General features: G+C 39.2%; 1 protein-coding gene across 5 annotated transcripts in view; it reads right to left on the reverse strand.

Annotated features, from left to right (window-relative positions):
* Window positions 1-26,562, reverse strand: part of ktn1 (kinectin 1) — a 142,546-nt gene that overhangs the window by 78,639 nt on the left and 37,345 nt on the right. For 4 of the 5 annotated variants that reach the window (XM_067991569.1, XM_067991568.1, XM_067991572.1 and 1 more), the window contains 8 exons: window positions 24,678-25,227; window positions 19,419-19,532; window positions 13,166-13,333; window positions 12,899-13,075; window positions 9,139-9,269; window positions 6,733-6,855; window positions 4,083-4,226; window positions 2,248-2,342 (listed from right to left, as the gene is read on the reverse strand). In XM_067991569.1, coding sequence (XP_067847670.1) covers window positions 2,248-2,342; window positions 4,083-4,226; window positions 6,733-6,855; window positions 9,139-9,269; window positions 12,899-13,075; window positions 13,166-13,333; window positions 19,419-19,532; window positions 24,678-25,200 — 1,475 coding nt within the window. In that variant the 5' untranslated portion in view covers window positions 25,201-25,227. The remainder of the gene's footprint in view (window positions 1-2,247; window positions 2,343-4,082; window positions 4,227-6,732; window positions 6,856-9,138; window positions 9,270-12,898; window positions 13,076-13,165; window positions 13,334-19,418; window positions 19,533-24,677; window positions 25,228-26,562) is intronic. The other variant, XM_067991573.1, reaches the window with a different exon arrangement.

The following is a 26,562-nucleotide window of genomic DNA, read 5'->3' on the forward strand; positions in this document are numbered from 1 at the left end:
AGCAGATTTCTCAAAAGGGGTCATGGCATTCAATACAAACACCCCATGTGACAGACAAGTTTGGGATCTTTTGAAGTAATGGGTTTGTTGACCGCTATATCTAGAATGAAGACACTGGTCACTTCTACGAAAGAGGCAGGAATAAGATTTTTAATTCATTTGATAGGTCTTTGGAGCCAAGAGCTTCCAATCATAAGCATATTTGTCTGCTTACGGCCAGCTCATCTATCAGTCTGAGGCCCAAAAGGGTATAAAGCTAATCAGATAGCACCATGGTAAGGTAGCAATCATGTTTTAAGGGTCAGTTTAAGCTGAGTGTTAGCTGGAAAGAAGTGACTAGGGTTCCATGTTCAACCCTTAAATCACATTTCATTTACCTGGATAACAGGCAGGAAAAAGCACATTCTGATTCATAAGGTGTACTTATGGCAGTGGTCAGGGACAACACACAGATTATCCAGTGTAAAAATCCAATAACCTAACAAGCAGATAGCACAGTTCTTGGAGGGACCATGGCTTACCAAGGTAACACTACAACAATATCCACCCCCCTCCCAAAGAGGGGGTGGGGGGAGGGGGAAAAAGTTTGTTCTCTCCTCATCCCCAGTGCCAGTCTTGTCTGCTTGTGTGTGTCTCTCTCACACAGACAGTATGCCCTCACAAAATTATACTCCATAAACCACAATTAGATCACCCATGGCATTACTCCAATAGGTTTGTTAACCATCTCCTCGTTGCTGATGACCAGACTCAATGCACCATGATCGAATATGGAGCTGACATTTAAACGGAGATGCTGGAATTTTCTGATTACCCTCCCTAGTAACAATGCAATATAACATAATTAACGTCCCTCCCTGCTCACAAAAGAAAAAAAAAAATAGTATCATGTAATTGCGACTGCTTGTCTCTGTCTCCTATTTTTGATTATCTTCTGGGAGCAGCAACAAGCAGCACCAGGGGGAAGGAGAAGGCAGAAAAGAGCTCAGGCTACCCTGAGAGCAAGTCAGAAGAACACGGAGAAGAATAGCTCAGGCCAACCCAGGAATGAGAGCAGGTGGAGAGACACATATTGAGGAGCAAAGCAGCTCAGGAAGGCAGCAGTGGGAAGCATTTAAGTGGGGTGGTGTGGGTTCAGGTGAAGCAGGAGCAAATGGGATTTTTTTCACTAAGTAAATGAAAGTGAGCTAGCGAGAGCAGACAAGTGACCACAGCGCAGAATAAGGCTAGAATGGTTGTCATCACTAAAAATTTTCACTTCTAAACTAAAGCTATAGAGCAGTCTGCAAGTCTGAGCATAATGCAAACAGTCATTCCAGGATTGGCGTGAACAGGTAGATGGTCTGTTCACATTTCTGAATGCAATCCTTTGGAATCTCTAATGTAACGCAGCACTTTGGCTCAATGCAGCAAGATATTATTGCTTTCGTCAGAGATATAAAGCATATTTGAGGGACTAGACGTTTAATTATACAGATAAATATGGTCAGACTCACTCCAAACACATTCTAATTATGCTATGAGCATAGTTTGTGAAATAAAATTGGTTTGTTAGCATCAAGATAAGCAAAAACTGTATTGTAGAATTTTACTTTCTCACATCACTAAGCTTGTGAAAGGAGCATTTTGAAGTTACATACCAGCACTTAGAGCTTCAAAGTGTAGATGAATTATCAAGAAATGTGTCACAGTAGCACATCAGCTCAATTTTTCACTAAGAAACTTCCCATCTTCGCCATCCCATGAGAAGAACTGGGGAATCTGAATCAGCCCAAGTCACTCTTACTCACCTCCTAGTACCTTGTCCTGAAACATCAACAGAGGCAAGGAAACAAGAAATCTACCCCTATTCTCAGGCTAGGACATGCATGAAGGGAGTAAACAAGAACTTAAGTTTGTAATTCAAATAATCAATCTCTCTCTCTGGTTCCCTTAGGACAGGAGTGACCCATCTGCATATGTCAAAGAAAAAATGCTGCTCCTTGAATGATCTAAAAACAGATTCGCTTAAACTTTTCTCCACTCCCTACCCACACTGAAGTCTGTTTCCTCATGTGCAAAAGACTGATTAAATGAGTTTTCCTTGTGAAACCGTTCAGTCAGTTAAGACAGGGTTTCAATCTCTGACCTCCAGTCAGTAGGGAATCACTTTACACTGTTGCTATTGTGGGAATGATCAGCAATCAGTCACCAAAATTACTAATTTGCACTTTTAACATTTTAACTCCCAGGTTCAGGACAACTCACTTGCTCTCCATTTGGGTGGGGGCCTTGCTCACAGCATCTCTCAGGATCCTGTTTTCTTGTTTCAATGCTTCTATTTGATCTTGAAGCTGGCGAAACTGAAGGAAACATTTTTCAGTAACTGAATTATAGAAAAGGTATGATTAGATAATCCTTGCTAATTTACAGCATAAAACTGCAGTCGAAAAGGTCAACTTGAGATTGTACAACAAAATTAGTAACACTAAAATGGATTAGCCTTTAGACAAAGCTTGCTATTTAAATAACATATTTCACATTGAAAATCAGAAGCTGAAGGACAATTTAAGAACTGATCTGTAGACTAACTCTCCCCATTGTAATAGACTAAACACAGTTCCAGCTTTCCATATTAAAATATGAGAACACAAAATTAGATACAAGTATGGTGTATCGACTTGGTGTAGATATGGTGTATCCATATTGCCATAAAATGCATGTCTTGATTAACAAATCTGGAGATTTCAGTTCTGCATCATCAAAATCATAATTTTATCCTATGCCAACTGTCACAAGCTCAGTACTTCTATTAACTCAGAATGTACAAGTATTCAAATATGTTAATCTCTCCATTGCACTTAAGATTTTATCATAGTCTGATATCACAGGAACCAAAGCTCCATGAATGTTGCTGACCATCCCTATTAGCACTGTAATTACATTGGTCGGGGCTACAAAGCCAAACCAAGTTTAAAATAGGCATTAGCAAAAATACTACCTTTTAAAAAACTATATATTAAAGATGTATACAATTCAGTCACAAACATGGGAGGTGATTTTAAACCCCAAGAGTAGGTGGGTTGGAGTTGAAAATAGTTGTTTTTTGGGTCGCAATTGCAACCTGGCTTTATTTCAGGGTTGAACGTCGGTGAATAAAAGTACTTTCCCAATGGGAATGCCAAGTCCGAAAATTGTGGTTACAACCCAAAAAAACAATTATTTTTAACTCCTACCTGCCCCCAACCCACCATTCTTGGGGTTTAAAATCACCCCCATGGTCTGCCAAATAGAAGGAAAGATTGAATTTTGATTGTCTTTGCCATAATGCAGTAACACCTTACTAGAGTCTCAGTTCAGCACACTTCTCACCTAATAGTTTCTGAAAAATCTAATAATCACTTAAAACATACTTTGCAAGATTAAGATGAGGAACTGTTTAAGTAATCTTGGAACTGACATTATGCTCCCACTTTGAAGTTAAGGGTGAAAAGCAAAATTTCTCATTCTTAAAAGTATATTTTGGTTTTAAAATCTTACGTGAATGTCTTGCAAAAACTTCAGATGCCTGTAGATATTTAATATTTGTTGTCTTTATTTTTCCCCAGCCATTTCAGGGCAATAATTTAAATCTATTTTGCAAAACAATTCTAAATGTATACAAGAGTAGTACAAAAAAGTGAAGATAGTGACCTGCACATTTTCTTCCCCATGAAACCACAATCTTCATAAACTCCAGCATAAAGTTGGAATCAACTAAAGTTTATATATTAGGAATATATTCATTTTTGTTACCAATTTGTACTACTTTACAGTAAAACAAAGAGCCTATGTGATATGTAGAACTGAATTTTAATTCTGCTTGGGATAAAAGGAACAGACTATAATAAATTTTTTGCATCAATGGCAAAAGACTCTCCCCCATCTGTAGATTTTCTCCATTTTTGGCCTCCCAAACTGATTTGGCATCTTTAAACAGCACAGTAGTGATAATACCAAATAAACTGAATATAATTTTTACAGTGTAACAGAAATTCAAATTCACTTGGTTTGGCAGGTCAATCAGTTAGAGATTGTAAGAAGAGTAGATTCTTTTGACTTACCTGCATCTGGGTTTCATTCATATGATCCTGGTAGCTGACCTGTAGCTTGTTCTGCAGAGCTCCTAGTTCTTTTTCAAGGGCACTGCGCTGCTCCCTTAATTTGGTCTCAACTACATTGGCTTTCTGCTTTTCAGTCACCAACTCCTAAAATAATTTAAGAAAACATGCAAAGTATTAGAACAGTCACAGTTCATAAAACAAAATTTTCTACTTAAATCTCAGAGCCAATACTGCCTATAGGCTTATCACTCCTCAGTATTTTCTCAAGATGGTGGTTTTGGAGAGAGAGAGAGAGAGAGAGAGAGAGAGAGAGAGAGAGAGAGAGAAAAAAAAAAGAACTGAGTCTACATAACATACAGATCTTATACAGAGCCATTCTGCCACTTGGAAAGTCACTCCTCTGAAACTATCCCCCAGGTTCAAGTGCACAAAGCAAGCTATCTTGCAAAATGCTGCAAAGATAAATACACAAAAAACAATAGCCATTAAACTACAATAAAAAAGGTCAATTGAATGTGGGATGCACATTATAATAATTTAGACAACCAGATTCATTTATCTGGTAATACTTTACCTAAAATATAGACACAGCTACTGGGAGGGCTTTAAATTAGTTGGAACTAGGACTGTACAAGCTAAGTATAGATTGTTGAGGACAAGCATCTAGAGGGCAGCTGCTGCCATACTACTTCCAGCTATTTTTCAACACTAGCATTGTAACAAAGGGGCAGGGTTTCCAAAGCAGCAAGCTAATAGTGCCTTAAAATGCTTATGTTAATACCAGAAATATTAGAATTAAAATGTTGGACTAGTCATATGCAGCTATGGAGAGCTTAGATATTACAGGTATCTCAGACATGACTAGATGCAAATGATAGATCAAAATTTCTGTTAAAAGGGATAGAAGGGTTTCCAAATGCATAGAGCAAGACAAAAAGGAGGGGTGTAGCTTTTTTTTTTAAAAAAAGCTCTAAGACTGAACTGTTCTAGACAGAAAAATTATATTGCTTTACAGGGTACAGAAGCAGCAATGTGTGTTCAGATGGTTCAAGCTGTTGGTCTAAAATTGATCAACAGCACCTGTTATAGGTCTCCATAGCATGGAACCCATCAGGATATGGCATTATGGGCACAAATTAAAAAGGGCAAAGTGTTCATATTATGGGGATTTTAATTTCCCAGGTGTCAAGTGGTCCAATAGTGATCTACCAAGTACTGAGAGGGGAGGGGTGAAATATTTGTAGATATTGCTTCCTTACACATGTTAAGAGAAGATACTAGGCAAAATCATGTACTAGACTTAGGTCTTGTAGCAACCCTGATGGAGGCATTGGATATCCATGGGGAGACACCGTAATATTAGATTCAACTTGGATCAGCCAAGCTAATACTGCTGAAAATTTAATGCACTAACAGGTTGGAAGAGGGGCCAAAAATTTACAAATATAGCAGATGGCTTGAGTAGTTAGGAAGTACTTTTTGCAGAGAGTCATGCAGCAAATGTGGTGAGCCCTTGCGAGTGAAAAACATCACGAGTTTATAGAAGGGTCAATTGGGACGAATGACTGGTCACCGTGGTCTGCTGGAGCTTGCTCGATTTTCATCAGGCATTGAAGAGGAATGAGAGTTTTTTTTTATCTCCCCGGAATATGGAGACTGATGGGGGTGGGAACTGTGGAATGAGGTTGATGGTATGTGCGTTGCATCAAGTCAAGGTGCGACTGGCTTGATGAACTGATTGGTCTTTTCCTGTCCTTTTTTATATGCTTGCATCTTAACTTCACACTGTAATGTGGCAGCAATATGAATGGACAGTCTGGATTTAATGACAATATAAACACAGTAAACACCTGAAGTTTTTTGAATTATTCATTTTGACTGATGCCATTTCAAAGCACATCTATTATGACAATAGATGGTTAAAAGGCACTCAGGCAATCTTTTGTTGACATACCAACTATCAAAAGAGAAATCAAAATTTAACAAGTACCAACTTTTATTAAAATTTTTGTTGAATTATGAAATATATAAACAATAGTTTTCCAGTGAGATACATCCATTTCCTACCATTCCTTGGTATCATAAAAAAACCCTAAAAGACAACTCTGACCCTCTCTCAAGTCAACTGCCACCTGACTTCCTCTGTTAAAGGCTGCATGTGTCCATACTTAGGCTTGGAATCTCAATCTCCCAAACTGACTGGAGAGCAAACCTCAGACTGTCCCTGAATAGAATACCACCCCCATTACTGATATGGAAGCTCATGGCACTTGCATTGTCTGCTCAGCTATGTCCCCTGCTGGAGTGTAATGAATAGAAACCATTTGACCATCATGTTGCAAATAGCTACGAATGTACCCAAAAGCTTCCCACTATCTCAAAGCTGATGTAATGTATTAGAACAGAATTAGATGGCTATTCTATTTGGGGGCTTGTCTGATCATTCTAAATGGTTTGTGCATCTGAGTTAACCCTTTATAATCTATCCTGACCTTATGTCCAGTTATTTTATTCAAGCAGTAACCCAGAATTCAGAATCCCTAGATTTGTCAGTTTAATCGAAATTCAGCTGAACCAAGGCCGGTTTTCTCAACAGGGGCCATTGCATTGAAATCTATAAATAACAGTCACATATTTTATGGATTCTTACCTGGTTCAACTGTTTGCACTTGTCATTTGAGAGTGTAACCTCATCTTGAAAAGCTCGAAGCAACTTTTCTTTTTCTTGTAACTGCTGCTGCAATGCAGGAACTGGATCGCATTTTACTCCAGGCTGGAAGAGATCAAGAGTATGAGTCCTCTGAGATAAACACAACATATCCCATGCCATAATTTACAATGCAAGAAACACTTCTGCAGTGAAACCAGGACTAGATAAATCAAAAAATGTTCAAAACAAACCTAGACTATCTTTTAAATCAAAAGCAAAATACTGCAGATGCTGGAAAAGGTGTAAAGTGCTTTACAACCTTCCAGACTCACTGATTTTAATAACTTCAGATCATAACCACTGCTCCCATTTTTTCCCCCCAGACAGATGCTGGTAATGGTTCTGCTGTTGCCATTTACAGCTATTCCTGACCAATCTTGTGTTTCTTAACCTGTCCAATTACTACCTTCCTTGCCTTGCACCATCATCCCTTTTGTCATTTAATCCCTCCTGCCCTCTACCCTATCATAGACCTTCCCTTCTGTTCTTTTCTCCCCTCCTTTCCCTGGCTCTGTACTTGCTTAAAAACTTGAAATCATATCTTCCAGTTCTGACAAAAGGCCTTTGACCTGAAATGTTAACTGTTTTTCTCCACAGATGCTGCCCGACTTGCTGAGCTTCTCCAGCATTCTGTTTTTATTTAATATCTTTTAAATGTTCCAAAAGCCACCTTCTCACCCATTTCTGGTTTTCACAACTTTTTAATGGTTTGAATATAAGCATAGGCAATTAAAAAAAAACCCTATTTGCAGAACAATTAAATGGCATCACAACCCTGACGTTTTTCTAATCTGTCAGGGTGCTTCATTTAAAAAGGAGCCAGTTTCATCAAGAATTGCATCCAATTCAAAAAGTGAAAATATTTCCTACTACTAAAACACAATATGAAGCAATGATTGAAAATCTAGTTTTATGATGTCTGACTTAGTCAGCAGAAACAATTATGTCCCTTTGTCTGAGTTTATCTATAACCAGAATAGTAGAATATAGTCTACAGAAGTTAAGCTGCACCTGTAATCGAACTCAGTACTGTTTTCAGCATTGGTCACCACTCTCCAAAAATACATTGGAACGGATACAAACAGCAACAAGACTGATTCCAAATGTAAAGGGATTTTTCTGAGGTGGAAAGGTTACAGAAACCTGATCTTTAACTGCCTTCTTTCTAGACTCAGTGTTTAGGGAAGAAACACCTAATTGAAGCACTATAGATTGGTAAATCCAAATTATTGCTTCAAGGTAAGCTATAAAAGTGGGACCAAAGTACATAAATGGAAGTAGATATCGAAAATTTAAAACCAAATATATAAAAGAATTTTACTCAAATAGATAATTGTAATGCTCAGGCAGAGGTATACAGGCAAAATTATTGGGACTGTTCAAGTTATAGTTGGATGCTGTGATGGGAGAATTGGGGAACTAGCTTCAAAAAAAAAGGGTCAAACAGCCATTTCTCACACCCAACATTTTTTATGCTTTTGTAATGCCAAGCAACATTTTGAGCCAAACAAGAAAGGTGACAGTGTCACCATCTTCAGTAAACAGTATAAGTTGTAAGATACCACTGTGTATAAGTCATTCTGCCAAAAAAATTCAAACCAAGTGCCATCGGAACTCTAACCGAATGCTTGCAACAAAGGAAAACTTCAACAAAGCAGCACACTTATCAGATTGAAATATTCAAATGCTATCAGAAATAACAGGGAACACTTTCAGAATAAAGTGGACTTGTATGAGACACAGGCTGCACTTAAACCAAAAAAGGAACAAAAAGACTTGTAAAGGACATTGAGGCAGCAATCTAGAATCATCTAAAGTAGATGGCTGTTGGGGGGCGGGGGGGTGGGGGGGGGTGGAGGAGAAAGAGAAAGGATAGAAGATAGCAGGGAGGAATCAGGATTCCAGATGAGACAGATTGTGGGGCAGAAAGACAGATAAAAACACAAGAAATAGACAGACACTAGGGGTACCTGAAAGAAGGGAAATCTATAATAAGATTTAAAACTAAGATGCCACAAGTGGAGGCTGTTGTAGAAGTAGGGAACTATGATGCAATGGGAATATGAGAAACGTGGCTAAATACTGAGGATGGAATTTATCATTTAGGGGTATAGAGTGTTCAGAAAAGTCAGTAGACTAAAAAGGAGGTGGCACAGCCCTACATGCGAGCAACACACGGAACATACACCCAAGTGAAGGCGGAAACACTGGAATCAACCAAGGGGTAAATTGGATGCTGCAATAGGAGAACTGTAGGGTGCTGCTGGATGAATGAATTAAGATCAGCTAAATGGCCTCCCTTATCTGTAATTATCTTGGACTAAAGAAAATGAACATGCCACTTACTTTCTGCCAAATATCTTGGACCACGACAGCCTTCTCTTTCAGAATCTCAGTAACAAAGATAGCTTCCTCTTCAGTGAATGTCATAGTTTTCAAAGAGGAGAGAAAATCTTTAAATTTTATATCAGCATTTTCTGAAAAGGAAATAATATAGTCAGCACCACAAAAAACTAAAAAGTTCATTCAATAGATAGTGCACCTTTTTTGAGACATTAACTTGCACTTCTCTAGGAGATTCTATGAAATTAAAACTTTTCAGCATATGATACTCAGTCCGAACACAAATTAAAAATTCCATAAACCGCTACAAACGATGTCTTTTTGTAACAGTATACAAGGTTAGAATATCATGTTGGCAGTGGGTTAAACTTCTATAAGAGAAATGCCCACACATTGGTGTTGGGACATGGAATATTTTCTTCATTAGCATTCAGTATTGCAAGGCAAGGTATAGCACAGGCCAGATGAAGAGTACAGCTCCCTCTACTCTGTTCTAGCAATATGATTAATACCAATCACGAACAAGAATTTGACCTGAAATTCATGAGAACATACTCCCAATTCTGCTCCCAACAACTAAAGGTGATAGTATGACAGCTGAAGCAGTTGGAGCTTGGGATTCAATATGCATCAATTTATAATTTACCACTACAAGTCCACCTTTCATTGGCTTAGTGAAACCATAAAGCAGTTTGACATAGCCAGGTGAAGCTGGCAGTACATACCTTTTGCCAGTTTCCACAATAATTGAGAGCACTGATGTATCTGTTGCATCTTGCATGCATTCACTTGTCCAAACATATGTAGTGGCACAAGTGTCAGAGGAAACTGGAGGAGCACTTTGTGGGTTGTAGTCAAGCTGATGCAATGTAGCACGATTTATAGTTAACATGCAACAGCTAGATAAGTAAGAAAAGCACTAGAGAAGCAGGAAATCTATAATTTTTCATTCACTAATCTTATCGAAAAAAATGAAAATGTATTATTCAAAAGCTTGATTTTAAGCACGAATGGACCAAAAAACAACTTCAGATCATGCTTAAATGAAAGAACAGGGTCAACTACATATGGATATCTTCAAGATGATGGTATCTCTCCACAGTGTCCCACTGCTGAAGTAGATAAGAGTCAGCTGCATATACTGGCAGTTCTCAACCCAGACAAGTAATCAACAAGCTCCTTACGAACACATTTCTTATGAATGGGTTTATTGAAAAGTATTAAAGACAGCTCTTCAGTTCTATGAATTCAATGTGAAAGGTCTGTGGAAACACCAATTAAAATCTATTCAGGTTCTGAATGATGCAGAATTTTGACATGACCTTTTCAAAAAGAGAGATACAGTGTAGGTATTGGGCTCAAGAAAAGCTAGATTCACAGCATAAAAACCAGTGGACCTTCCAGTAAATTGATTTTTGAATCAGCTTTGAAAGCAAATATCTTTAGGTCACACAGCAAAGGATCAAAAAAGGAGCATACACCAACTCAAAGATCAGAAATGGCAAGCAACCTTTTTTCCTCATCACAAGATACTTCCCTTACAGCGTTGCCATTCAAAGATAGATGGCAGGTTGAAATAACACAAGAATCAACTGAGCAAACAAATGTAATCCAAAATTGTTTGAGAGAAAGTGATGATCCTGACACCACAGGATAATTGTTTCACTTTTCATTACATGCTTTCAAAGTGACAAGTAAGGTGCTAAATGCATTTACTAATGACAAAAATTGCTCATCTAGCAGCCTAATTCTCCACATGTATTCTGTAGAGGTAACAATCCACAACTAACCTTCCATTAGAGAAAACATATCTGGCAAGGTGAGGCAGAATTGAAAGTCACAATACTTAATTCCAGGTCAAACAAACACATGAACTGAAGTAGGAATGTGGCCCATTGAGCCCACTCCATCATTTTCTTAGCTACGGCAGCTCTGACATTTAATCCTAAAATCTCTATCTATCATGTATTGAAAACAATGAATGGATCACAACATCCCATCTCAAAATGCTCTAAAACTGTCAATGTCAAGCTTTGCCAATGGGAAACCCATTTTAAAAGTACATTTTAACATTTACCTGCAGTACCCACACCTATTAATGCGGCTGTAATTGGCATTTACAGGATTAGATTCCTGTCAGGTAATGTTAGGTGCAGAGCCCATCACTGGTCTAGAGAGGCAGCTTGCAGTTCCACTACAAAGCCACTGGGAGTCAGCACAAAAACACAAGTTATTATCACAAGACATTAATACACAGAGCCAGATTAAGAATCTTTGGGGCCCTGGGCACCAAGAACATTCAGGCCCCTCCACCCCAGATGTATTAAAACAAAAATGAGGAATGCATGAGGAAATATGCCCATAGAATTTTCACACCGCATTATTAGTAAAGCAAATGGCCCAATATACTAAGCTTAAATGAAACTGCTTAATTATTTGTTTATGTTGCAATGATTCGGCAGACCGTGTTGACCCCTTCTGACAATATTTTTAAATGCCGAAATATTTTGATCCCGTTATAGTGAGTTTTACTGTGCCTGTGCACAGCCCCATAGGCCCATGCGTTAATCTATCTCCATCAATATGTGCCAGGTTAATAATTTGTTATAAATAAAACTGAAATCTAAATATGCATACCTAAAATGAATCCACAATTGTTCCAGAATCATAAACCAAATGCAGCCACCTATCATTCAGCTTTGCGTAAATACCACAACTCCTCCAGTCAATGTACTCTCAGCACATTGCTGTCCAGCTATAACTGACATGTTCTATAGCAATACATTAATGCTAAAAATCTACAACAACATTGCACAGAAAAAGAAATCATTGCCAGCAAATCTTGAGTGCATAAAGATAAAGAGCAGGACTGAGCTTGGTCCATCTCCTCACATTAGCACAGTTGACATCAAGAATTCAGCAGCGTAGGGAGAGATTAAATTTTCATCACCAGGATGAATCAGTTCTTCAATGTACCATGGCCCTTCCCCCAAAAATAAATCTATTCATGAAAGCAAAGTGATCAAGTCAACATAGGAGTGTTTAGTGATCACATTTAGCATTTGAAAGCATTCAAAAGGGTACAACCAGAAATTAGGGGGGGAAAAAAAATCAAATTTTTGTAGTATTTGAACAGCTAAAATATTAAAAAGCTTGTACAAACTCAACTCAAATCTCACGTTCTCATGCAATAGACTGAAAGCAGTTATAAGAGTGTTACTAAAAAGATTTTCAGGCATCAGTTACAGAAACTGCTCATATGATGACGATGAATCATAGAATAGAATCATAGACTGATACAAAATTGGGTTACAATGAGTCATTTCCAGTATGTATCATGGCATGGGATCAAACCAAGATACAAATATCACAATGTTAGAGATTTCAACATAAAAGCTAAATCAACTCTTTTTTCTCCTTCAGATGATTGTAGATTAACAGCACAGACAATTACCATTTTAACACAGGAAAGGAATGCTCCCTCAAGACCAGCAGTCTAACATTTAAGTATCTAAACGTCTCAGCTATTAAAATACTGTACTACCTTTAATAAAAGTTTATGAATTGTTACAACTTCTGCTACTAGATAAAGCATAGAAAGCATTTAGCAAACATTATTTAAAATAATGTATTAGATTGTGCTAGTCTTAAGTGTTTCTGTTCTAAGCTTTACAGCAGCCTTATGCCAAAATACTGTTCTATATTAAACTAAAGTATTGACATTGTTACAATTTCTGTCAATAGACAAGCATAACCAGATTACCTTTATCATATTCATTCCTCTGTTTCTTGGCAATGGTTTTCTGCATGCCACTACTGATCACTTGGCTTTTGTCATCAACCACAGTATCCCTCTTTTCAGCATGACCACTAGCCTCAGCATTATCCAAAGGAATGTAGACAGTGGGCTTCATTGGGAGATTCTCCACTGAAGCTGAAACTACAACAGAACACTTCCAATAGATGCATACTTTTTTTTTAATCCACAATGTTTTTGAAAAGAGAATATGCAGAAAACAAGAATACTGACCTGGCTCTATTCTTTGCTTTTTTGGTAAACTTTTTCTTTTTGCAAGTCCACTTTCATGTGGTTTAGTTTCCATTGATACAAGCACTGGTTCTTGCTTTTTGATAACCGTTTGAACAGATTCAGTGTGCTCTTTGATATAAGCACTACGAACATCCTGAGCTGGATCATCTGCAAAATTCCCATTGAAATGTTCACTTAAAACATGAAACACAGGACAAGGGCAGCACAAAGGATTGTTCAATCTGTTTACCACAGTCCCAACAAGTCCAAGTCCATTATTATAAACTGAACTTAAAGTCTGAAATGTCAAATTATCACTAACAAAAAATGATACACCATTTCACATCTGGTGATAAAATATTCATTGCTAAAACAGGGAAAGGTGTGGATGCAAAGCAAGCTCAAATATTACAAATTAAGTAACCTCAAACTTGAAAGCTCATTATATTGCTCAGTTTCAACCCTAAATATTTTTGAATATGAAGGTCATCATAGTCAACTCCTGTAGTTTTTACATTTAATGTAGCAGTGTTGTCAAAGCTAAAAACATTCAGGCTTCATCCAAAAATATATCACTGCTTGCTACAACTGACAAAATGCCCCTCAGCAAAACAGCTCACCCTATGTCTCAATGGATAAGTACAGTCATACACATCAGAAACTTGAGTTCAAATGACTGATCTGTGCTGAGTTTGCTAATCTCAGGGCAGCAGAAAAAAAACATCTGTCTAGGTCACTAAACTGGGTCACTAAATTGGAGTCCTGATTGGAAATGTACATATGAACCTTCTTTGAGCATAGGATCTATCCCAATTGTGTGCCCCTCATCCTTCACCATGCCTGAGCTGCCTGCCAACACTGTTACTTCAAAAATGGCCACATGGGCAAGGTACTAAAGATTGGCCAACAGCTACATCCAAGAATGAGTCACTTCCTTCTGGAGAAAATTGGAAAAATACCAAAAAATGAAAAGTTAGAGTATTACCAGTCGACGCATGCCCATCTGGAAAAGCTGAAGGATTCAAATTATGCACTTGTGACAACCAAGAACGGGGTATTTTTACTCCACATTTTTGTAACTATTTTATTCTGAACTACAAACTTATTCAAAGTCCCATTTAACACTGAGCCTTTGACCTGTATTTGAACACCAAGAACAGCATTCAAGAGTGGTAGGATGATAATCCCACATAACCTCAATGACAGCTGGCCAGTGACATGCTGAACAGATTCTAACAGACACCCAACAAAACAGGTTCTCCACAAGACTGCTTGTGGACATACATAAATAGGAAATTACCCTTCTCAAACAAGACATACAATTTCAGGAGGAAAAATAGTTCATACTAAAAGATACCTTTAAACGATATGTTCCACTAAGATTTACAAATTAGTTGGTCATTCTACTGATCATTAAGCACAAATAAGATGCCTTCTCACCTCTTGATACTGATCTAGATTCTTCAGAATGAGTTAGACAAAATGCAATTGAGCAGAACAATGGCTAATTAAATTTAATGCAGACGAGCATAAAGTATTGCACATAGGACGGAAAAGTGAGCTGCCCACTCCATGAATGGTATTGAAATAGCCACGGATGAGGTTGAAAGCAACCTCGGAGTTTTAGTAGACTCAAGTGTCAACATGCCAACCAATGCAGAACAGTTAACAGAGCAAATAGAATGGTCAATCACAAGATAAAAACAGTACAATAAGTTAAACATCTCCTTTGACTCCATTCACTTCCTCCAAATAAAAGGGGTTGCTATAGGAACCCGTATGGGTCCTAGTTATGCCCGCCTTTGAGGGCTATGTGGAACATTCTTTGTTCCAGTCCTACTCGGGTTCCCTCGCTGAACTCTTTTTCCAGTGCATTGATGACTGCATTGGCAATGCTTCCTGCTCTCATCCCAAACTGGAAAATTTCATCAACTTTGCTTCCAATTTCCACCCCTCCCAAGCCTTCACATGGTCCATCTCCAACTCTTCCCGTGCTCGACTTCTCTATCTCCATTTCTGGGGATAGGCTGACCACCAATATCTACTAAGCCACCAACTCCCACGGCTACCTTGATTACACTTCCTCCCACGCCGCTTCCTGTAAGAACTCCAATTCAATTCTCCCAGTTTCTCCGTCCCCATCACATCTGTTCGGACGATGCCACCTTCCACGCCAGCTTCCAATATGTCTTCCTTTTTCCTCAAAAAAGGATTCCCCTCCACTGTAGTTAACAGGGCCCTCGACTGTGTTCGTCCATTTCCCGCACTTCTGCCTTCACCCCTTCCCCTCCCTCCCAGAACCACGATAGGGTCTCCGTCGTCCTCATGTTCCACCCCACCGGCATCCGCATTCAACCGATCATCCTCCGCCATTTTGGCCATCTCCAGCGCGATGCCACCAAACACATCTTCCCTTCCCCTCCCAGCATTCCCTTCGCAACACCCTGGTCCACTCTTCTATCACCCCCAATACCCGCTCCCTTTCCCATGCACACGCAAGAGATGCAACACCTGCCCTTTTGTCTCCTCCCTTCCCACCATCCAGCACCCCAAACACTTCTTCCGGGAGAAACAGCGAGTTACTTCTACATCTTTCAATTTAGATGTTCACGATGTGGTCTCCTCTACATTGGGGAGACCAAATGCAGATTGGGTGATCGCTTTGCTGAACATCTTCAATCAGTCTGCAAGCATGACCCTCAGCTTCTGGTCACTTGTTATTTTAATTCTCCATCCCACTCCCACCTTTCTGTCCTCTGCCTCCTACACTGTTTCAAAGAAGCTCAACGGAACCTTGAGGAACAGCACCTCATCTTTTGATTAGGCACTTTAGAACCTTCCAGACTCACTGATTTCAATAACCTCAGATAATAATCACTGCTCCCATTTTATCGGACAGCAAGTGCTGGCAATGGTTCTGCTGTTGCCATTTACAGCTTCTCTAGACCCATTTTTTGTTTCTTTACTTATCCCATTACTTGAAATTATAGTGGAGAATAAGGAAATGGCAGAGACGTTAAACAAATATTTTGTATCTGTCTTCATAAGAAAGAAAAAACATACTAGAAATAGTGGGGAACCAACAGTTTAACGAGAGAATGAGGAACTTAAAGTAATTGTTAGTGAAAGAAAAAGTACTAGCGAAATTAATGGGACAAATCCCCTGGGCCTGGTGGGCTACATCCTAGGGTTTTAAAAAGGAGGTTGTTGCAGACAGTGGATGCATTGGTTTTGATCTTCCAGAATTCCCTAGATTCTAGAACTGTCCCCATGGATTGGAAGGAAGCAAATATAACTCCGCTATTCAAGAAAGGAGAGAGAGAGAGAGAGAAAACATGGAACCACAGGCCCGTTAGCCTGACATCAGTAGTAGGAAAATGCTAGAAACTATTAAAAGGACATGGTAACAGACCACTTAGAAAATCATAATATGATTAGGCAGAGTCAGCCTGGTTTTGTGAAAGGGAAATAGTGTTAGACAAATCTACTAGAGTTTTTTTTTTTGAGGGTGTAATTAGCAAGGTAGATAAGGGAGAAACCAGTGGATGTAGTATATTTGGATTTTCAAAAGGCATTCGATAAGGTGCCACACAAGATTAGGGCTCATGGGATTGGGGGTAATACATTAGCATGGATTGAGGATTGGTTAACAGACAGAAAATAGTAGAAATAAAGAGGTCATTTTCGGGTTGGCAGGTTGTAACTAGTGGGGTGTTGCAAGGATCTGTGCTTGGGCCTCAGCTGTTTACAATACATATCAATGACTTAGATGAGGGGACTGAGTGTAATGTACCCAAGTTTGCTGACAATACAAAGCTAGGTGGGAAAGTAAGCTGTGAGGAGGATGCAAAGAGGTATAGACAGGTTAAGTGAGTGGGTGAGAAGGTGGCAGATGGAGTATAACATGGGGAAATGTAAAATCATCCACTTGTGGGAATAGAAAAGCAGAATTTTTTTTTAAAAAGGTGGGTCACTAAGAAACGTTGGTATTCAAAGGGATTTAGGCGTCCTTATACATAAATCATAAAGGTAACATGCAGGTACGGCAAGCAATTAGGAAGGCAAATAGTACGTTAGCGTTTATTGCAAAGGGGTTGGAGTATAAGAGTAAGGAGGTCTTGCTGCAATTATATAGGGCTCTGGTGAGACCACACCTGGAGTACTGTGTGCAGTTTTGGTCTCCTTACCTAAGGAAGGATATACATGCCTTAGAGGGGGTGCAGTGAAGGTTTACTAGATTGATTCCTGGGATGAGGCGGTTGTACTGTGAGGAGAGAGTAGAATGGGCCTATGTTCTCTGGAGTTTAGAAGAATGAGAAGTGATCTCTAAGAATTTTATATGTTTCAATGAGGGCTTGACAGGGTAAATGCTGAGAGGCTATTTCCCCATTTCGGCCATTTAGGACCAAGATGAGGAAAAATGTATTCACTCAGGGTTGTGAATCTTTGGAATTCTCCAACCCAGAGGGCTGTGGATGCTCAGTCGTTGAGTATATTCAAGATTGAGATCAATAGATTTTGGACACTAAGGGAATCAAGTGATATGGGGATAGGACAGGAAAGTGGAGTTGAAGGAGAAGATCAGCCATCTTATTGAATGGCGGAGCAGGCTCCAGAGGCCATATGGCCTACTCCTATTTCTTATGTTCTTATAACCACCTCCTTTGCCTTGCACGGTCATTCCTTTTGTCATTTAATGAGTCCTGCCCTCCACTCGATTACATACTTTCCCTTCCCTTCTTTCCCTGGCTCTGTACGTACTTATAAACTGTTAAATCTCTTAACTTCTTCCAGTTGTGACAAAAAGGTCACCAACCTGAAACATTAACTTTGTTTCTCTCTCCACAGATGTTCCCTGACCTGAGTATTTCCAACATTTTCTAATTTTAAATCACAAGTCACAAAAGGAAGTAATGATCAAGCCATACAGTGCTCTAATCTGTACCTTGAGTTCTGTCTCCAGTTCTGGTTGCTGAGAAGCATGAGATATTCAAGCGGTGGAGGCGGTACAGAGAAGAACCCTAGGCTGATCCCTAGGGTCAGAAGTTTGGGGAAAGGCTGGAGAACGTTGGGCTTTTCAGCCTGGATAGGTGGTGCCAGAGGGGTGATCGTAGAAATATATATGAAATAGTTATGATGAGGTAAATCCAGAATACAATGTTATACTATGAGTGTATGAGAGTGGGACAAAGGTTCAAACCAGTAAAATGTAAATTCAGGGCTTGAGTAATTATTTCTTTATACAAAAAGTGTGACGAACATTTGGAATGGACTTTGAGAGTAGTGGAGGCAAAAACCATTGAATTATTTAAGAAACAACTGGTTGCCATAATGGAGGGGGGAGGGGAGAACTGTAAAGTCTTTTTGGATAGAGGATTCTAATGGGCGAATGACCTCCCTCATCCATAATTATCCTGCAATCTTGTAATATTATACAGACGCATATGTGATAGTGACTAAGTCACTATACTTGAAGCTGGAGCAGCACAGATACAGGCAAGGCAACAACTTTCAAGTTCACCTCACAAACTATTTACATGTATAAAAGCTCCAAGTGGAAGGCTTACAGATAAGGTTTCAAATTTAGATTTGAATCCAAAGGCCTATTTTTGTTATGATTACTTAGAAGCATTCCTTTAATAGAAATCACATCAATGATGAGGTATATTTCCTTGATCAGGTCATTTCTAAAAAGCAAACAGAAGATATGTGGACTGATTGGCTAACATGAAGGGTTGGAGACCTGACCCCAGGATAGTACCAATATTGCTCTCTAACTAATCATTCCCTCCTTCCCAGGAAGGAAAACTGGAAAGTATCAGGCCTCCATTAAGTAAATCCCACCCCAAAGCAAAACGTATTGCGAGAACCACTGTGCTGCTTCGGGGAGTTTCCATTTTTAAAGGGATAGACAAATGGAAACAATTGATAGATAAAAATGAATGCATCAACAAAAAATAGCTCAAAAAAAAGGATGCTACTTTTCAATAATAAAATGTACATTCTTAAAACAATTATGTTGTCATTTTGAAGAAAGGGGTGGCTGACTAGGACCTACGGTAATGAACGTTGATTGCATTTTTAAAAATATTTTGTACTGGCTAATTGACACCTGAGAAAATTACATTGCACATAATAACTAAAAGCGAAATGGTATCTTTGTGTGCTGAATAAATCTGCATTGCAAAGTTTACACTGCTAACTGACATATATATGCAATCTTAATATAGTATCCTGGCTCTAAAAAACTTACTGTCCTGACTCCATAGAAAGGATGCATCCTCTCTCGGCTCTGCAAAATGTGCAATAGTTTCCAATCTGTCTGGGTAAATCTGGTAGCTATCAAACTGCTCAGAGACAGTAGCAGCTAAAAATAAAGCAAAAATCTTTTAACAATCTTGGTAAGCTAGCAATTCAGTTAATTCACTCAATAAATGGTGGTGCAGCCAAATGGTACAACCAAACTGTTCAATCCCCATAGCATGTTTGTGGTTTGGGAAGGCTCTTCCTCAGATAACAGCTTTTATTTAGGGTTGGGGCGCAGGGGTCAGCACAGGGCAAGACCACACCCTCAACCCATGCTGCTCTGGCACACCTATCACTGGACAAGGTTCCCTGCTCCTTAATTAGGAACTGTGACAAGGGAATGCACCAAAAACAAAATTTAATATAGTATGGGCAAACTTCATCCACAAATTATAACAATGCTGAAAAAAATTCAGTATCAAGCTCCATGGAGGTAGCCATAAATGGTTATATTAGACAGTAATACAAATAAGGTTTCCAGCAAAAGCTACCCATTTTTCTGCTGTCCACGATATTTGGTGTAAAAGTTTCACTGTAGAGATTTGATACATGATTGATCGCTCTCTCGATAGCCACGCAAGACTTCAACATGCTTTATCGAAAGCTCTAGCGATGAGTGTTCCTACTGCAAAAAACACACAACGCTACCCTTATGGTTGGACACAGCCAGTTAGATGATGCTGAAAATACATTGGAATTGGATTTGGGATGGAGAAGAGGGTACGAAAGCCATCGACAGTCCACACTGAACTACATGTGAAGTGATTTACAAGAACTTTGAAGGGATCTACTGCTCCCCGCTATTACCAGTTCAAAAGAACTATAGAAGAGGTTCTAGACCTGTAATCAAACACGTTCCAGCTGAATTCTTATTTTGCACCCCCTCACTCCATAGAACATGGGGAAGATTTTTAAAGTTGCTTTCATGCTAGTGTTACCAACCCCCAACGCATTGGTCTCACTCAGCAGTCATCAATGCAAAAGTAAAAAAGTCAGGATTCCTTAAAATGGATGGCTGGGAAGTCCCATTTTTACCAGACACCTTGATCACTGGTCTTAGCAAATCCCAGCGCACATTTTTTTTTTTGTTTGCAGATAGCTGGTTCAGATCCACGCATCAGGAGTACCTAAAGTAATAGTTCTATTATCTCAAAAGGTCACCCAATCTCAAGACATGAAGATATGCCATTTTTGTCAGATGCTCCAGACAACTTTGAAGAATTTTCTTTGCTTTTATCTGTTCCGACAGATTGCTCTCCCCTTATATTTGTGAGTACTAACTCAAATGCATGGAGGAAGGACCATCATACAGACATTACGGAGAAACAATAGGAAGTAATATGTTCTGCCCCTTTCAAGATTCAGATTAACAGGATCAAATAAAATTCACCCTTGACACTTGTACTTTTACTGTAAATACACATAAGCATATTATTTCAGACAGGGTAGAACCATGGATTGGTAGCTTTTCCCATGTTTTCTGGAAATGGCCAAAAGTTTTGTCTAAATGGGTAAATGAACAAGTGGAGTGAGATAGCCACTGGAATCAGTATAGAGTGCAACCTAATTCATTGTTTGCTGGGCCTTTCAATATAAATTGCTCTGGATCCAAGAATGGGTTGGCTGCTCAAGGCATTAGATGCTGCTGCGTGATAAAATTGCCAACACTCAAATTGGGTGTAAATATTAAGAAAATTGAATAAAAGAATTATGCTTTCACTGCACCTCAATTAGGAACACCACCTCCAGGCATAGCCCCTTTTTCTCTAATAATCATCAATCAGCTCCTTGAAACAAAAGATACCCTTTCAGCCATTTCTTCCGTTATGAGAAGATACTGAGCCCCCTCCTCCCTTTCATCCACCTTGATTTTCTCCACATCCTTGTACAAGAGTTTTTGATGATCCTGGCACAAACTCCTATTAATAACTGAACCTCAACTCTTGTTACCCAAGAAAAATCCATCTATCTCAATCTTAAAAATGTCAATTGACCCAGCATCCACAGCCTTTTGTAAGACAGAGTTCCAGATTTCCACTACTAGATGAAAGGGTGCTTCCCAATTTCATTCTTAAATGGCCTAGCTCTAATTTTAACATGTGCCCACTTGTTCTGGATTCTCCTACCAAAGGAAATAGTTTCTCTGTATCTACCCTATCAAATCCCTTTATCATTTTGAAGATCTCAATTAGATCACCTCTCAACCTTCTAAACTCAAGGGAATACAATCCAAGTTTATGCAACCTGTCCTCAAATTTAACCTTACACAGCCTGGCATTATTCTGGTGAAACTGTGCTGTGCCCCCTGCAAGGCCAATATATCTTTCCTGCGATTCAGAGCCCAAAACTGAAAGCGGTACTCCAAATGGGGTCTGACCAAGGCTGAAGCATTACTGCCTTACTTTTATATTATGCTTTATTTATATTCTCTGACAGAATGTGACATGATGTTTACCAGGGATCTGTACTGGGTCCAGTGCACAGATCACTGAAAGCTAGTGCATTAGGCACAAAAAGTAATCAAAAAGGCTGAGATAAATGCCAACATTCCATTAGCCTTTCTGATTATTTTTTGTAACTGTGCAGTGGCTCACAGTGATCTGTACACATGGACCCGGTAGAGATCCCTGGAAAACATCACTTGTCACATCCTGACAATCAGATAATGTCTCCTACCTCCCAAACAATTAGAGACCCACATCACAAGGTTACCTCCAATTTTGTATGCTTTTATTTTTGCTAATAATCTTATACGAAACCTTATCAAGTGCCTTCTAGAAATCCAATATGGACACCATCCATAGACACCCCTCCTTTCCCAATTTCCCTGGCTTTTCTAAAGATCTTATAGCCTGGAACATTCAGCTCCCAATCATGCCCAGCTTGTAGTTAAGCCTCTATAATGGCTACTACATCATACCCATTAAGCTGAATTTTTGATTCTAAATCATTTTTTTCTTATGCTACTTGCATTTGTATACAGAACTCTTAACTGTCCCCACCTTGCCCTCATGAACAGGTAGAATCATAGAAATTTATGGCGCAGAAGGAGGCCAATCGTGTCTGTGCCGGCTGAAAAAGAGCCACCCAGTCTAATCCCACTTTCCAGCTCTTGGTCCATAACATCATAGGTTGCGGCACTTCAAGTGCACATCCACGTACTTTTTAAAATGTGATTAAGGTTTCTGCTTCTACCACTCTTTCAGTCTGAGTTCCAGACCCCTACTACCCTCGGTGAAAAAAAATTCTGAACTCCCCTCTAATCCTTCTACCAATTATTTTAAATTTATGCCCCCTGGTCACTGACCCCTCTGCGGAGAGAAATAGGGCCCCTCATAATTTTATACACCTCAATTAAATCTCCCCTCAGCCTCCTTTGTTCCAAGAAAACAACCCCAGCCGACCCAATCTTTCCTCATAGCTAAAATTCTCCAGTCCTGGCAACATCCTTGTAAATCTCCTCTGTACCCTCTCATGTGCAATCACATCTTTCCTGTAATGTGGTGACCAGAATTGTATGCAGTACTCCAGCTGTGGCCTAGCTAGTGTTTTATACAGTTCTAGCATAAACTCCCTGCTCTTATATTCTATGCCATGGCTAATCAAGGAAAGTATTATGGTGATTAAGTATGCCTTCTTAACCACCTTATCCACCTGTCCCACTACCTTCAGGGATCTGTAAACATGCACTCCAAGGTCCCCCTGTTCCTCTACGCTTCTCAGTATTCTACCATTTATTGTGTATTCCCTTGCCTTGTTTGCCCTCCCCAAATGTATTACCTCACACTTCTCTGGATTGAATTCCATTTGCCACTTTTCTGCCCACTTAACCAGTACATTGATATCTTCCTGCAGGCTACAGCTTACTTCCTCACTATCAACCACACACCCAACTTTTGTATCATCTGCAAACTTCTTAATCATGCCCCCTACATTTAAGCCTAAGTCATTTGATATATACACCACAAAAAGCAAGGGACCTAGTACTGAGCCCTGTGGAACCCCACTGGAAACAGCCTTCCAGTTACAAAAACACCCATCAACCATTACCCTTTGCTTCCTGCCATTGAACCAATTCTGGATCCAACTTGCCACTTTCCCTTGGATCCCATGGGCTTGTACTTTTTTGACCGGTCTGCCACGTGGCACCTTGTCAAAAGCCTTGCTAAAATCCACGTAGACTACATCAAGCGCACTACCTCATTAACCCTCCTTGTTACCTCCTCAAAAAATTCAATTAAGTTAGTCAGACACAACCTTCCCTTAACAAATCCATGCTGACTGTCCTTGATTAACTCATGCCTTTCTAAATGACAATCAATACTGTCCCTCAGAATTTTTTTCCAATAATTTGCTTACCACCGAGGTTAGACTGACCGGCCTGTAACTGCTCAGACTAGTCCTTTCTCCCTTTTTAAACAACAGGTAGACCCATTAGACAAGTCCAGCTGCACAGATGATCCCCTTTCAACCCTCATCTGTTGCTTCCCGCCCTGTCTGCCTATGGTCACTCAGTCTCTCTTACCAGCTTCTCTACTCCTAGCATCGAGAAGTGATCTGCTCCAGAAAATTTTCTCCTTCACGAACATTGCAAAGTGTGTCCAGTTGACTCTCGGTGGTGCAACTTTCTGCTCGAGGAGTGCAACCTTTGTACACTTCATACATATGTATTCACCCTGGATGGTACACAAGTCCAGGCAGGTCCACATCATTCATGTTGCACACATCACACTAGATTCTGATCCTGACGTACCTATTTATATGCTTAAGCCAACAGATATTCTTTAAGTTGTTTACTGAATTATTTCTTGGTCACTAATTTATTATTTGTACTCATTATGTTTTGAAAGTCTTTGTCCTACTCCCTGAAGTTATTATATACTATAAAGAGTTAAGATAGTTAAATACCCAAGTAAATACTTAGCTCTTCCTAGTCACCACCACTCCTCACTTGTTGGCTGCATTTTTTTGATGGGTGGAAAGGGGGGGTGGGCGGACAAAACAATGTTGCAGCTTCTATGTGGTGGTAACACATTATGCAATTTCCCAGTCTATGATTTGTCAAGTCTCGCTAAGTCACATTGATATACATCAATTTGGGGAAGCCTACATCTGAACAAAGCATTTTTGTGCAGAACAAGGTTTCAAAAGCTGTAAGTTAATGTGAAAATGTGACAGCTGGCAATTAATTAACTTTTTTTTTTACCTGTGCCATTCTTATGCTTCTTGTGTCCAGTCTTTCTTTTATAACTTGAAATTTCTGGAGGGGTAGGCTGCTTGGTAACAGGGAGGGGTTCATTTTTCTTTGCTGCATGTTTTGATCCTTCAAAATCCCGCCCCCAAGGCTCCTCGTGCACAAGCCTGGACGATTTCTTGTCTTTCTTCTTCCTCTCTTTTAATCCAGTTGAAACTTCGACTACAGGCGAAGCAATATGAACAGGTAGCTCATCATCAGGTGTCACTGCATCCATCAATTCCAAGTCTCGCACTGCACTCTCCGAATCAGATTCGTGCAAGTTACCATTTGGGTTCTCTTTCTTTTTATTCTTTTTCTTCTCACTTTTCTTCTTGTCAACTTTTGCTGGGACAGGTTTTACATCCCGTTTTTGTTTAGCAAGTACTTCATCATATGAAGTTTCCTTCATAAACAGCCAGAAGAACAGAAAAATGATAGCAATGACCACTGCTGGGATGATGATGAGGAGATACTGAGAATCGTAAAATTCCATGGTTGCTCACTATGTCTACTGCAATATCTAAATGAAGAAAAAAAAGTTTCAATAAGAAATCTCAATTCTATTCAGGATTTGCATGTAGTTCTTGGGAACATAAGATGAAGTAAGCCATACTTCTGGTTTCTTAAGAATACTTAGATCAACATGACTACATGCAGTATAGTTGTGCTGCACTGAAGTAAACATTTGTGAACAGGTTTTGGGAATAAACAATTTTCTTACCCATGTATAATATTAAACAAACTAAGAAAAATTAATGTTTCTTCCAATATTGCTTTCCCAAAAGGCACACAAGAATAATCAATTCCTAAATTTTTGCTTTATGATAAATGTGCAAAGATTTATCATCCTACTGCCTATGTACCACACTTGCTACTAATAATGGATCAGCAAATTGTGGGAAAATGGCACATCTGTCGCCACAATTTAATATTTTCTCTACACACACACGTGTGAAACTAACTTTTACATGTGTAGAATAAATCCTACCTTACATCTTTACAGGACACTGATATTACTCACACTGGGTACGAACCCTAAATTCAGTGGTGAATGAAGTGGGCACTCAGGGAAGGAAGGTTTTTTTCCCTCTAATGATGCAGCAACACTGAAACTTGGGGTATTTCCATCAATAAGCACTTTAATTTTTAATTAAGTGTAAACATGAATCCCCAGGGACAGAAATGTCTCCACAACAAATTATGGATACATTTGGCTAAATTTAATTGAAATTCTTATGCTGAAGATTGATTGATCAGACTGCCATTAGTATCGGGCCAAATTTTGCCATTAGTTAGACTTGCCCTTGCACATTTAGGTTTTTAAATTTTTTGCATGGCAAGTTGCTGAAAGTGCAAGCTGATAACGTTGCAACGAGGGAAGGACATCTGGGACCTGAGTGATTAGGGCAAGCAACTGTATCTCCTTAACCAATCAGATTGAAAGATTATGAAATTAACAGCACAAGGACTGAGAAGGAAGTGTAATTAAGAGCAAGTGCATTCAATGTCAAATCAGGTACAAAAAGAGAAATAAGGGAGGGAAAGATTGGATTGAGGGGGGAAAAAAGACAAAGGAAATGTAAATAAAAAAATTACATTTTACATTTTTAAAATCTCCAACAATTAAAACCTGAAGGAATGAGACTCCACACTTGTAATAGTTAATTTTCAATGCCAGAGAGTTGCTTGGCAGTAATTAACACTTAGCACATTGTTAAATGAATCTGACAGCTAAAAAGCTCCCTTTGTCTGAACCAAGCTTAATTAAATATGCATGGACCTTCAATAGCTCCAAGACAGGTTCCTTTCATCACTTCAGACCAGCCCTAACTTTGTGGTATGTTTAGTTCATATC

Source organism: Heptranchias perlo, chromosome 10, assembly GCF_035084215.1.
Source record: "Heptranchias perlo isolate sHepPer1 chromosome 10, sHepPer1.hap1, whole genome shotgun sequence".
Lineage (NCBI taxonomy): Eukaryota > Metazoa > Chordata > Chondrichthyes > Hexanchiformes > Hexanchidae > Heptranchias > Heptranchias perlo.